Source organism: Papio anubis, chromosome 1 (assembly GCF_008728515.1).
Source record: "Papio anubis isolate 15944 chromosome 1, Panubis1.0, whole genome shotgun sequence".
Classification (NCBI taxonomy): domain Eukaryota; kingdom Metazoa; phylum Chordata; class Mammalia; order Primates; family Cercopithecidae; genus Papio; species Papio anubis.
The window spans coordinates 87519379-87533689 of record NC_044976.1 but is presented as its reverse complement, the minus strand read 5'-3'; the positions used below and the strand labels follow the sequence as shown (position 1 = coordinate 87533689).

At 37.7% G+C, this 14311-nt stretch overlaps 1 protein-coding gene across 1 annotated transcript in view; it reads left to right on the top strand.

Moving 5' to 3' along the window:
- The window catches only part of LOC101017417 (guanylate-binding protein 7), a 46358-nt gene extending 35148 nt beyond the window's left edge, over positions 1-11210 (top strand). The window contains exons 9-11 of the mRNA XM_003892161.5: positions 2293-2395; positions 9071-9264; positions 10116-11210. Of these exons, the coding sequence (XP_003892210.3) occupies positions 2293-2395; positions 9071-9264; positions 10116-10334 (516 nt within the window). The 3' untranslated portion in view covers positions 10335-11210. The remainder of the gene's footprint in view (positions 1-2292; positions 2396-9070; positions 9265-10115) is intronic.
- The last annotated feature ends 3101 nt before the right edge of the window (positions 11211-14311 follow it).

The following is a 14311-nucleotide window of genomic DNA, read 5'->3' as shown; positions in this document are numbered from 1 at the left end:
CAAACCTGCATGTGAACCCCATTGATTGAGTTGGGTTATTTGTCCCCACTCAAATCTCATATTGAATTGTAATCCCCAATGCTGGAAGTGAGGCCTCGTGGGAGGTGTTTGGACCATGGGAGCAGATCCTACATGGCTTGCTGCTGTCTGCGTGATAGTGAGTTCTCTGGAGGTCTGGTCATTTAAAAATGTGTGGCACCTCCCCCAACCACTCTGTCTCTGGGTCTCTCTTGCTCCTGCTTTTGTCATGTGACATGCAAGCTCCCGCTTCACCTTCCACCAGGAGTAAAAGCTTCCTGAAGCCTTACCAGAAACCATGTTTCCTGTAAAGCCTGCAAAACTATGAGCCCATTAAACTTCTTTGCTTTATAAATTGCCCCTGAACTTAAAATAAAAGTTAAATAAAAAAAAATTAAATGTAGATCCTAACTCTAAACCTAAATCATTATTGCTCACTCACCCTACAACAGTAGTGTCCAAAAAACTATTTTAAATACAGATCAGATGAAAATAAATAGCTACTTGTAATTCTCCTTGGAAAGATATGTATATCAAATCTGAGTATGATTTTTTACTTCATAAGTCCCTACCAGTTAAAGAGAAAAAAGGGCTAAATTCTGAACTGCAAGGTCTTTTGCATTCTCAGAACCAAGCCTAGTACAGGTCAGGTAATTTCACTTATCTGAGTTTCAAAGTCAAATGAAAAGAAGGTGACTGTTTAATATTTAAAAAGTCAAAATTCCAAGTGTTGACAAGAATATGAAGCAACTGGAATTCTCACACATTGCTAATGAGGTATAAATCAGAACATCAATTTGGAAAACTGTTTGATTTCAATTGCTAAAGTTGAAAAACAAATACCGAATGACCCAGCAAATCCATTCCTAGATATATACATTCACTTAAAAGACCGGGACAGAAATGGTCACAACAGCACCATTCACAATAGCACCAAACTGAAATTTTACCCTAATGTCCATCAACAATAGAACAAGTAAACTAGTGTATTCACATAATGGCATACTATATCACAATGAAAATGAATAAGCTACAATCACACAATAAGAAAGAAAATAAATTGCCCAGTCTCAGGTATTTGCAGTAATGCAAGAATGGCCTAACACACCCATTAATCTGATTTTTTTTTTTGAAAGAAGGAAACAAGGAAAATAACAATCAAAAAATGCCTAGGTCCTTCCTTCTGTGTTGGGCCCCACCCACCCAAATTTCAGTCACTAATCACATGTTGGCTGAGATATTTATGCCTTTTTTTCCTTCCCATGTGTGACTGTTAAGTCTATGCAGTGTTGTATTTTCCATGATTGTTAATTTCCCATTTTGGACAACCATGTTACTCCCTTAGAGTTTCAAATTCTTAAAGTTTCTCAGGCCAGGTACAGTGGCTCACACCTATAATCCCAACGCTTTGGGAGGCCAAGGCAGGAGGATTGCTTAAGACCAGGAGATTGCAACTATCCTGAGCAACATCACAAGACTTCCATCTCCACAAAAATAAAAAATAAAATTAGTACACATCTGCAGTCCCAGCTACACAGGAGGCTGAGGCAGCAGCACTCAGCCTGGGAGTTCAAGGTTGAAGTCATAGTACTACTGAGCTTATGCTTGGGTGACAGAGTGAGACTGTCTCAAAAAAGAAAAAAAAGTTTCTCAACTGTTTAATTTCCCATTATATTCACCGCTACTCCTGTAAATAGACCAAATAGTTACCTGTTCCATCTTTTTAAGGTTTTAACTTTTTAAATTAAATTTGAATACATTGTTTACTTTTAGTGAACTATTATCAACATTCTTAACAGTGATCAAAAGTTAATTAATTAATTAATTAATTAATTAATAATTAGACTAGAAAAGCTTCCAGCGAGGTAAGAGCTATTAGGTAAAGTATCAATGGATGTTATCCTAATTTGAAAAGGGTAGACAGGCTTTCAGGCAGAAGAAAAAAGAAAGCAAATAATGCAAACTATGGAGGATGTGGGTTTGTAGAACTGCATAGAAATCTGGTTGTCTGCACCCTGAGGGGGGTGGTGAGCAGCATCCCTGGGCAAAGAGGCTGGACAGGCATGAGGGAGGCTGCTGCACAGGGTTTTCATGCCTCAACAAAGAGCTTGGACGTTTTGTTGTGGCTGTGGAAAGAAAGAAACCGCTGTGGAATCTTAAGAATAATGTGAGGTTTACAAGGTTAGATTTGTGGCTTTGTTGAACAGTAATTTCCTTATCACAAGGCAAGATTTCTGCTGCCTGACAGGTCTTTGCTCCTTCTTGATTCTTCAGGCAAACGAGGTCCTCCAGAGCTTCCTGCAGTCACAGGTGGTTATAGAGGAATCCATCCTGCAGTCAGACAAAGCCCTCACTGCTGGAGAGAAAGCCATAGCAGGTACAGGGGCAGGGCTCAGCTTTCAGGCAAATGGGTAGGTTCTCGTAATACCCTCTTGATGTTCAGAAAAAAGGATTTTCCTTCTACCAGGAGCTTTCTTCTTATAGGGAACACATGCTCTGCTAAAACTGAAAATAACAAGGGGAGTTGGGATTGAACATTCAGCCACTCAGTTTCTTCCCACAACATTCTTAAACATGCTCTTGCTGACATGGCTAGTGGGAGAATTCAGAGATTCTCAATTCCCCACCTTGGTGCTTTTTACAATGTCAGTTTGGCCTCTGAACTCAGGAGAATAGAACTCAGACAAGACTGTTACTTCCTTTTTTTTTTTTTTTTTCTTTCCAACTTGTATTTTAGGTCCAGAGGGTACACAAGTAGGTTTGTTACATGGGTAAATTGTGTGACATGGGAATTTGTTGTACAGATTATTTCATCACCCAGGTAATGAGCACAGTACCCAATAGGTAGTTTTTCAATCTTCACCCTCTTCCCATCCTCCACCCTCAAGTAGGTCCTTGTGTCTATTGGACCCTTTGTGTCCATGTGTACTCGATATTTAGTTCCCACTCATAAGTAAGAACATGTGGTATTTGGTTTTCTAGTCCTGCATTAATTCTCTTAGGGTATTGACCTCCAGTTGCATCCACAGTGCTACAAAGAACATGATTTCATTCATTTTATGGCTGTGTAGTATTCTAAGGCATATATGTACAACATTTTCATTATCCAGTTCACCACTGATGAACATTTAGGTTGATTCCACATCTTTGCTATTGCAAATAGTGTACCGATGAACATGCACATGCATGTGTCTTTATGGTAGAATGATTTATTTTCCTTTGGGTATATACCTAGTAATGGGATTGCTGGGTCAAATGATAGTTCTGTTTTAAGTTCTTTGAGGACTCTCCAAACTGCTTTCCACAGAAGCTGAACTAATTTACAATCCCACCAGTGGTGTATAAGAATTCCCTTTTCTTGGCAACCATGCCAGCATCTGTTATTTTTTGACTTTTTAATAACAGCCCTTCTGACTGGTATGAGATTATATCTCATGTGGTTTCTATTTGCATTTTTCTAATGATTTATGATGTTGAGCATTTTTTCATATGCTTGCTGGCCATGTGTATGTCTTCTTTGGATAAATGTCTGTTAATGTCCGTTGCCTGTTTTTTTAATGGGGTTATTTGCTTTGTTCTCAATTTCTTTAACTTCCTTATAGATTCTGGATATTAGATTTTTGTCGGATGCATAGTTTGCAGATATTTTCTCCCATTCTGTAGGTTGTCTGTTTACTCTGTTGATAGTTTCCTTTGTTGCGCATGAGCTCTTTAGTTGAATTAGGTCCCACTTGTTAATTTTTTGTTTGGTTGCCGTGGCTTTTGAAGTTTTCATCATGAAATCTTTGCCAGTGCCTATGTACAGAATGGCATTTCCTAGGTTTTCTTTTGGGGATTTTATAGTTTTAAATTTTACATTTACATCTTTAACTCCTGTCAAGTTGATTTTTGTATATAGTGAGAAGATGGGGTCCAGTTTCAATCTTCTGCACATGGCTAGCCAGTTAACCTAGCACCATTTATTGAGTAGGGCATTCTTTCTCCATTGCTTTTTTGTTAGCTTTACCAAAGATCAGATAGTTGTAGGTGTGTGGTATTATTTCTGCTTTCTTTAACCTTTTCCATTTGTTTATGTGTCTGTTTTGTTTTGTTTTGTTTTTTGACCAGCACCATGCTATTTTGGTTATTGTAGTCTTGTAATATAGTTTAAAGTCAGGTTGTGTGATGTCTCTGGCTTTGTTCTTTTTGCTTATGAGTGCCTTGGCTACTCAAGTTTTTTTGTTGTTGTTGTTGTTGCATGTGGATGTTAGAATATTTACTAATTCTATTTTTAAAAAAGTCATGGATAGTTTGATAGGAATAGCATTGAATATGTAAATCACTTTGGGCAGTATGACTATTTTAACAACATTGATTCTTCCTATCCATATGCAAGGAATGTTTTTCCATTTGTTTGTACAGTCTCAGATTTCTTTTAGCAGTGTTTTAGAATTCTCTTTGTAGAGATGTTTCACCTGCCTGATTAAACCTAGGTATTTTATTCTTGGTTATTCACAATGGCTATTGTGAATAGGATTCTGTTCTTAGTTTGACTTTCAACTTGGACATTATTGGTGTGTAGAAATGCTACTGATTTTTGTACATTGATTTTTTATCCTGAAACATTGCTGAAGTTTATTAGATGGAGGAGCCTTTGGGCAGAAAGTATGGAGTCTTCTAAGTACAGAATTCTATTGTCTATGAAGAGAGATAGTTTGACTTCCTCTCTTCCTATTGGATAACTATTTTTTCCCCTTTGCCTGATTTATCTGACTAGGACTTGCAGTACCACACTGAATAGGGAATTGTGAGAGTGGGCATCCTTGTCCTTTTTTGGTTCTCTAGTGAAATGTTTCCAGCTTTTTCACATTCAGTATGATGTTGGCTGTGGGTTTTTCATAGATGGCTCTTATTATTTTGAGGTATGTTCCTTTGAGGCCCAGTTTGTTGAGATATTTTAACATGAAATATTGAATTTTATCAAAAGCCTTTTCTGTGCCCACTGAGATGATCGTGTGATTTTTGTTCTGGGTCCCGTTTGTGTGAGGAATCAATTTATTGATTAGCATATGCTGAATCAACCTCGCATTCCAGGAATAAAGCCTAATTGACAGTGGTGGATTTGCTTTTTAATGTGCTGCTGGATTTGGTTTGCTAGTATTTTGTTGAAGATTTTTTCATCCATGTTCATCAGGAATATTGCCCTGCATTTTTCTTATTTTGTTGTGTCTCTGCCAGGTTTTTAAAATCAGAATGATGCTGGCCTCATAGAATGTATTAGGAAAGATTCTCTCTTCCCCATTTTTTTGGAATAGTTTAGTAGAATTGGTATCAGCTCTTCTTTCTATGTCTGGTGGAATTGACTGTGAATCTGTCTGGTCTAGGACTTTTTCTGCTTGGTAGGCTTTTTAATACTGACTCAATTTTGGAACTTCTTATTAGACTATTCCAGGTTTCAATTTCTTCCTGGTTCACTTTTGGGAGGTTGTATGTTTCCAGGAATTTATCCATTTCTTCTAGGTTTCTTGGTTAGTGTTGGTTAGTGTGCATAGTGGTGTTCATAATCGTCTCCGAGGATTTTTTGTATTTCTGTGGAGTTGGTAGCAATGTCCCTTTTGTCATTTTTTTATTGCGTTTATTTGGATCTTCTCTTGTTTTGTTCTTTATTAGTCTAACTAGAAGTATATCCATCTTATTTATTCTTCCAGAGAACCATTGTTTTCATTGATCTGTTGTATGGTTTTTCTTGTCTCCATTTTGTTCACTTCAAGTCTGATTTTGGTTATTTCTTGTCTTCTGCTAGCTTTGTGCTTGGTTCACTTTTGTTTTTCTAGTTCCTCAAGGTGTAATGTTAGATTGTTAATTTGAGATATTTCTAACTTTCTGCTGTAGTTGTTTAGTGCTATTAACATTCCTCTTAACACTGCTGTAGTTGTGTCTCAAAGATTCTGGTAGTTGTATCTTTGTTTTCATTAATTTCAAATAATTTATTTCTGCCTTAAATTCACTGTTTACCCCAAAATCATTCAGAAGCATATTTTCTAATTTTCATGTAATAATATGGCTTTGAGAGATATTCTTTGTGTTGATTTCTATTTTTACTGCATTGTGGTCTGAGAGCATTGGTATTATTTGGGTTTTTTTTAAAAAAAATTGTTAAGAATTGCTTTATGGCAGAGCAAGGGGTCAATTTTAGAGTATGTGCCATGTGCAGATGAGATGAATGTATATTCTGTTATTGTTGGGTGGAGTGTTTTGTAGATGTTTGTTAGGTCCATTTGGTCAAGTGTCAAGTTAGGTCCTGGATATCTTTGTTAGTTTTTTGCCTAAATGATCTGTCTAATATTGTCAGTGAAGTGTTGAAGACTCCAACTATTATTGTGTGGTTATCTAAGTCTCTTCATAGGTCTCTTTGAACTTGTTTTATGACTCTAGGGTTCTCTAATATTGGGTGCATACATATTTAGTATAATTAAGTCTCCTTGTTGAATTGAAACTTTTACAATTATGTAATGCCCATCTTTATCCTTTTTGGTTATTATTGGTTTGGAGTCTGTTTTGTCCGAAATAAGAATAGCAACCTCTGCTCTTTTTGTTTTCCATTTGCTTGATAGATTTTTCTTCATCCCTTTTCTTTGAGCCTATTGGTGTAATTGCATGTGAGATTGGTCTCTTGAACATAGAAGACAGTTGGATCTTATTTCTTTATGCAACTTGCCACTCTGTGCCTTTAACTGGGGTGGTTAGCCCTTTTACATTCAAAGTTAATATTGATTTGTGTGGGTTTGATCCACACTTGATTTTGTTGTTGTTCTGTAGTGTCAATGATCCACGTACTGAAGTGTGCTTTTGTCATGGCCGATAATGGTCTTTCATTTTCATGTTTAACGCTCTTTTCAGCAGCTTGTGTAAGGCAGGTCTGGTGGTAACAAATTCCCTTAGCATTAGCTTGTCTAAAAAGGATTTTTTTTTTTCTTATGAACCTTAGTTTGGCTGGATATGAAATTCTTCCTTGGAATTTCTTTTCTGTAAAAATGCTGAATATAGGTCCCCAGTCTCTTCTGGCTTGTAGAGTATCTTCTGAAAGTTCCACTGTTAGCTTGATGGGATTCCCTTTGTAGAAGACCTGCCCCTTTTCTCAAGCTGCCTTTTATTATTATTATTATTATTATTATTGCGCTGACCTTGGAAAATCTGATGACCATCTCACATGTGTTGGGGATGGTCATCTTGTATAGGATCTCACAGGGCTTCTCTGATTTCCTGAACTTGAATGTCAACCTCTCTAGTGAGATTGGGGAAATTTTCATGGGCATTATCCTCAAATATGTTTTCCAAATTGCTTGCTATCTTTCCCTCTCTTTCACGGGTGCCAATGAGTCATAGGTTTGGTCTCTTTACATAATATCAATATCATATTTCTCTGAGATTTTGTTCATTCTTTTTTATTCTTTATTTTTGTTTGATTAAGTTGAATTGAAAAATGCATTTTCGAGCTCTGAGATTATTTTTTTAGTCTTGGTCTATTCTACATTTAATACTCTGATTGTATTATGAAATTCTTGTAGCATGTTTTTCAGCTCTATCAAATCATTTTGGCTCTTTTTTAAAATAGCTATTTCAACTTTTAGCTCTTGAGTTATTTTACTGAATTCCTTCAATTCCTTGGACTGTATCTCAACTGTCTCCTGAATATCGATAATCTTCATTGCTACCCAGATTCCGAATTCCATGTCTACTATTTCAGCCATTTCAGTTTGTTTAAGAACTCTTGCTGAGGAGCTAGTGGACTCATTTGGAGGTAAAAGGCCGGAGTTCTTTCACTTTTTCTTTCTCATCTGTGTGGGCTGATACTCCTTTCGTCTTTGAAGTTTCTGTTTCTATTATGGGTTTCTGGCTTTTATATTATTTTATTCTCTTGAAGATTCAACTGGTATAAGTTGGGTTCGTTTGACCAAGTTGTTTTTTTCTGGATGATTTCAAGGGGCCAAGGCTCAGATCAGCACTCCTGGGCTGGGGGCTTGAACCTTAGTAGGCTGGGACCAGGCCCATGGCTTTGTTCTCTGGTCCCTCTAGGTTAAGCACCTGCTGTGCTGCAGGGGGCAACTTGTTCCTGGTTAACTGGCAACAACACGCCAATGAGGGGTGCTGGCAAAAGTACTTTCTCAGAGCAGTGGCAGCGGGGTCCAAGGTCATGGGTGAGCAGCAGCAGCAGCAGGGCAGTCGTGCTGCAGGTTCTGCGCACGTGCATTGGTGGTGGCATGTTGACAGGGTCTGCACAGGTGTGTGTACCAGCAAAGTGGTGGTGAGAGGCTGCAAGCGAGTGTGTGCCAGCAAAACACTGGGGAGAGGGTGCATTGAGTGCACGCTGGTGTTAGCCCATCTGCTGAAGCTCTATGATGGTTAGGTAGGGTATGTCAGCAAAGAAGATATGGTGATGGCTGCTGGAAAGTGCTTCGGTTTGGCATCTGACGTTGCACTTTAAGTGGATGCAGTTAGGCGGGGACCATGAGAGAGGCTAGCAGACTTGGAGATGCTCAGATCATACTGGACCCATCCCACAGGCAAGATAGCCCAGTTCTATCCAGGACCAATAGTTGGCAAAAGCCAAAGCCACATATTTGGGCAGGGCAAGCCTTGGGGGATGGGAGATCCTTGTTGTGCTCCACTGCAGCCATTCCTGTGCCAAATATCTAGGCTCCACACGGGCCAGAGTCCTGTCCCTACCAACTCTCCAAGCAGCTGTCTTTGCCAGCTCAAACATCTATGGGAGTTGTGGGGTCTCTTAAAGCTAGGATTCTAGAGGTCCCTGGTGAGAGTGGGCCACTTCACACCAATTTACCTCACCTGTGCAAGGTTCCCAGCTTCCTCTCCCTTCAGCCTTGGGTCTGCATCCTTCCTTCATCCACTCTCAATGCCTTCCTTCTGAAGTCCTGCCTGGAGTTTGTCCGTCTTCTCTATGGTCTGTTCTCTCAATGGGAGAAGCTCTTCCTGACTCCATATACTTAGCCATCATGGTTCTTCTTCCACCTGACTGTTATTTTCTTCCCTCTGTAAAACCTCTGTGGAACAGCTAAGCAGGCTAAGAAGGAGGCAGCTGAGAAGGAACAGGAGCTGCTAAGACAAAAACAGAAGGAACAGCAGCAAATGATGGAGGCTCAAGAGAGAAGCTTCCAGGAAAACATAGCCCAACTTAAGAAGAAGATGGAGAGGGAAAGGGAAAACTATATGAGAGAGCTGAGAAAGATGCTGAGTCATAAGCTGAAGGTGAGTCTGGATGAAGCTTGGCAGTGCTTGAGGCACAATGCCAGTTCCTCAGTTAGGGAAGGGCCAAAATTTTAAGCTCAGTCAAGATTCCAGAAGGAAACACAAAAGGTATATATTTCACTTAAATTTCAAATACATGTGAATTCTACTGAAGTCTGTAAGTTTACAAGACTCCAGCACTTTCTGTCACGTTAGACTTTGGAGAGTACACATGACATCCCCCAGGGTGCTGGGCTGCTGTTTGTGGTGATTATAGGATGGTCTCACTGTGCCCCAATTAATTAGGACCTTAGTCCACCAGCCCTTAGGATTCTTGGCACAACCATCAAAAGGACCCAAAATAGATCCATCTGGATGAAAGTATCAGATTTGGCTTAATATGAAATGATACTGAATGATCTCAAATTGCTCCATTTGTTTCTGTATCTGCCTGGCCCATCCTATACAACTACAGTAAAATATATTCCTTGTCCCAACCTGGAACTTGACAACCTGTGTTTTATACAGGGTCAGCAGTCCCCATTATTTGCTAGATGAGCATGACCTTGCTACATTGGTGAAAAGGGGAATCAATTAGAATTAAATCTGCATTCCCTCTTGAAGGGCATTCATTGTGCTGGAACAAAATTCCTCCCTACCTCCAGTGAGATGGTGCTGAGGAAATGTCACAAAGGTGTAAATCATGGATACTCCCACTATTCAGGTCCAGTCGTCTGAAATGTCAGACAAACCCATCAAAGAGTTTCTAAGATGTTAGAGAAATGGACATGTGTTTAATGAAATTGTTAAATACAAAACTCTGACTCTTAAAAATTGGGAATTTTCCAAAGTAGGCTCTTTTACTTTTATAGGTCCTAGAAGAACCACTTACTGAAGGATTCAAAGAGATATTTGAGTCGTTAAATGAAGAGATTAATCGACTGAAAGAAGAGATTGAAGCAGCTGAAAATGAAGAGCCCTCAGTGTTTTCACAGATTCTTGATGTGGCTGGCAATATGTTTATTGCAGTGCTACCTGGGGCTGCTAAGTTAGTTGATTTAGGGATGAAAATTCTTAGCTCTTTTATGTAATAGGCTGAGAAATCCTGGTAAGAAAATTATGAAATGAGGTTTCTTTTGTTAAAATGGTGTAACACTGTTGCTCATTTTAAAAGTATATGTGTTATTGCAGTTTCATTTAAGAAAAGTTTAAAATTAAAAAGCAAATTTCAAAGAATATTATGGCCTGAAGTTCATAAAAACAAACTTAATTTTGACTGAAGTAATAATTAATAGAAATGGTGAACAAGTTAGAAGATAAAATTATCCTAGAAAAGATTTAAATAAAGCAAAAAGACAAATGGTAAGATGAAGAAATTATTTTCAATTAATGTTATAGTCACAGAGATAATTTAAGTTATAATTAGCTCTTGTAAATCAGTGAGAAGAGAGTAACACCACATATTTTAAACAGGCAAAAATATGATAAAAATGTTTAATTTTACTGACAATAAAAGTCGTGCAAAGAAAAACTATGAGGTTCTTGCTTCAATTTATCATGGGCATGAAAGAACAGTTTGACAGGGCACTGAGCTGGCAAGGGTTTGAGGATATTGTCAGTGTCTCATATTTGCTAATAAGAGTGTGAACTGCTGGAATCATATATGAAATATTTAAGTGCACATACTTTTGATCTAGCATTTCCACATTTAGAAATCTATCATATAGATTGATTTACTCAAGTCGAAAATTTTATGTGTAATAGTATTTATGTTGTGGCATTGTTGTAATGCCAAAGGACTGAAAAAAAAACATTAAAGTCCCTCTTTCAGGTACTGATAAGGGAAATCTTGGGAAATACTTGTAAAGGGATACTCTACAGCTACTAAAATGAAGAGAGAAGCTCTATTTGAACTAATATGAGAAGTCTCCAAGATGTATCATAAGTAAAAAAAAAAAAAAAAAAAATGATGCAGGAAACATGTATAATTACTACCACTGAATTTAGAAAATAATAAATGTGTGCATATATTATTATCTCCTTCTGGAAAAATAGAAAATAATCTAGTATACATGGTCACAGCAGGGATGAACCTGAATGTTTGAGGTGAGAAATGAGAAGATAACTCATTTCACATCATATATTCTTCTGTGCCTTTATTTTTTTTATAAAAATTGATTGCATTAATGTTATATTTATTGTCTTTGTTGAGTGCTTTAGGTTAACAAATACAGATTTCATTTAGTTCTTACTATAACCTTGAAGGACAAATGTTATCTTCGGTTTATGGATAATAAAAGGAAGATAGGAAGATTAATCTATTTGCCCAAGATCATCCGTTAGGTTGTCAAGTTATGACCTCAACTTGTATTTCATAACTCCAAATCCACTACAAGGACTCTATTATCAAGGACTGGAATAATCACTCTTAAACTGGGTTGTCAGACATATCAAAAGCGAAACAAAGATAAGATTGTCAAGATGAACACAAATATAATATACTTAGTTGAAAAAAATGATATATTAAAGGATTCTATACTACTTATAAAGTCTTCTTTTCTTGCATTCCATATAGGGAGCTCCATTTAGTTATAAAGAATTGCTGCCGCAGCATGGATTTGATCTTTGATCTAATTCTTTCAAGATTTTGGGAGGCCAAGCACTGATTGCAAATTCTTATGAAAATTTCTTGTTCTTTCCTCTTCCAAGGCATCATGAAGTGAGAAAAAATTCCTCTGATTTGTGCACTCCAGAAGTCTTTCACTCTTTTGGCAATATGGTTTTGTCCCTCTCTCTTGAGGCTTTCTATACATTTGTCCTCTTCATGCAGGAAGCATTAACCAGGGTAACCTCAGCACCATAGTAAATTACATTCTATTGTAGCACCTCCACCAACACCACGAGCACATAGCCTCCACCTCCATCCAGCCTCTCAGGGAGCCGAAAGTACTTTTTATATGCTAATCCACCAAAGAAAGCATACTTTGTGATCTTCTGTGCCTTTAATATTTTATATGAATGTATTAAGGATATGTATTCAAACATGGATAAAAACAATTATTAAAATAAAAACAAAATAATAATGATTGGATGGGAGAGTTTCCATGATAGGAAGAAGTGATTAATACCACTAGAAATAGCATAAGTCAGCTCAACAGGAAAAGCCAGCTCATCAGAACAAGGCACTAAAAAGGGCACAGGACATGCATCCTAATTTCATTTTTATTATGACTTTTCAATAAAGATTTCAAAGTTTATTCCAAAGTATATTTTCAGATACAAAGTCCCCTGGGATGTTTCTTGGAATGGTCTCTAAATGCTGTCCCACATTTATAAAGACGATGAAGTAGAAGGAAATTTTTTTTTCAGCTCAACATTTTAGGAATTTGTTTTGGCTTTCTAGTTCTCAGTACTTGAATGAACTCAAACTCCTTATAAGTCCATAAGCTGGGCATATTCTTTTGACTGAGGGCCTTTGCAAAAGGGGCAAAGATTTCTTAAAACCCTGCTTCCTCACCCTATATCTGTTATTTCTCAGCCCCTGCTCATCCTTAAAGTGTCCTACTTCCTAACTTTCCAAGGCTGGATGAGATGCCCTTCTTGGTTTTGCCATAGCACCATTTTGTCACTCCTACCATTGAAGATGTTATATAATTGTAACATTGAAAATGCCTGTTTACCCTTGTCTACTACCTTTGATCTCAGATGCTAGGTCTTCTTCATCAACTTATCTTTATTTCCAAGCACAAAACCCACCACATAAGCTCAGGTGTGAGCTAAGTACATAAGCTACCCTCTAATATGGCCCCAATTTACCATATCCTCACTGTATTCCCAATTTCTAGAGCTCTCAAAATAAAGGACACAATTTTAGAACCAGTGCAGAAGGGAGTCACTGAATTAGAAAGAACATGCACACTTGTCTGAATTCACTCTGTCCTCTTTGAGGGACTGGACAGCACATGGTTCCTGTTTCCTCAAGCTTCTCACCTACGATAATCACCCCGGAATGAAGTCACTGCCTTTGGCTCACAGGGCAATTACAATGTTCAGCATAGTGAAGGAAGGGCCAGAAACTTAGAAAAAAAAGGGCTCCTCTAGCTAATAAACAAGTATTCATCTTCATTTACCCTTAAACTATACATAATTCACAAAGATTCAATTGTTCCTGGAGCTATTTTATGGTTCCCTGACATAAACAATAGATTTTATTGTTGAGAAGAGAAAAAGCAGCTGATTTCCTAGAATTACTCCTATTTTGAAATAACCCTGCTCTACTTTCACTTTCAATGTCACCAATATTCACACACACACACACACACACACACACACACACACACACGATCCTACTCTCTTCTCTCATTGTTTTTTTTTTTTTTTCCTCTTTCTTTTAGAGACAGCGTGGAACAGAGATATAATGTGATATTAATTAAATTGATTTTTCAAGTTAGAATCTCACGTAATGACTTGCTAGTTTGAAGTTGCTCAATGGCTTTAGTTAAACATTACTTAATCTCTTTCTCTTTTTCCTCCTTGGACAAGGAGAATAACAAACACCCCATATTTTGAAGCAGAATTGTGTTGTTTAAATAATATATGTAAATAATCTGGCCTAGAAAGTAATTGATAAATAAGAAACGTTATTGTTGTTCACTCACCAAACACAGAGGTATTTTAGTGAAGTGGTTGATGGTATGGGTTTTAGAGGAAGACTTGGGTTCAAATCTTACTTGGTAGCTCTGTAATATTAACAAGTTGTTAAATTTCTTGGTAACATTGTAGTGAAATTATTGTAGAATGCAACGGGAAATGGGTGCCGTGGTTCAAACCTGTAATCCCAGCACTTTGGGAGGGCAAGGCAGGACAATCACTTGAGACCAGGAGTTGGAGATCAGCCTTACAACATAGTGAGACTTCATATCTACCCCTCCGACACACACGCACGCGCGCGCGCACACACACACACACAAGCTGGTATGATGTCTCATTGGGAGTCCCACCTATCAAGAAGGCTGAGGCAAAAGGATAACTTAAGCCCAGAAGTTTGAGATTAGAGTGAACTATGATT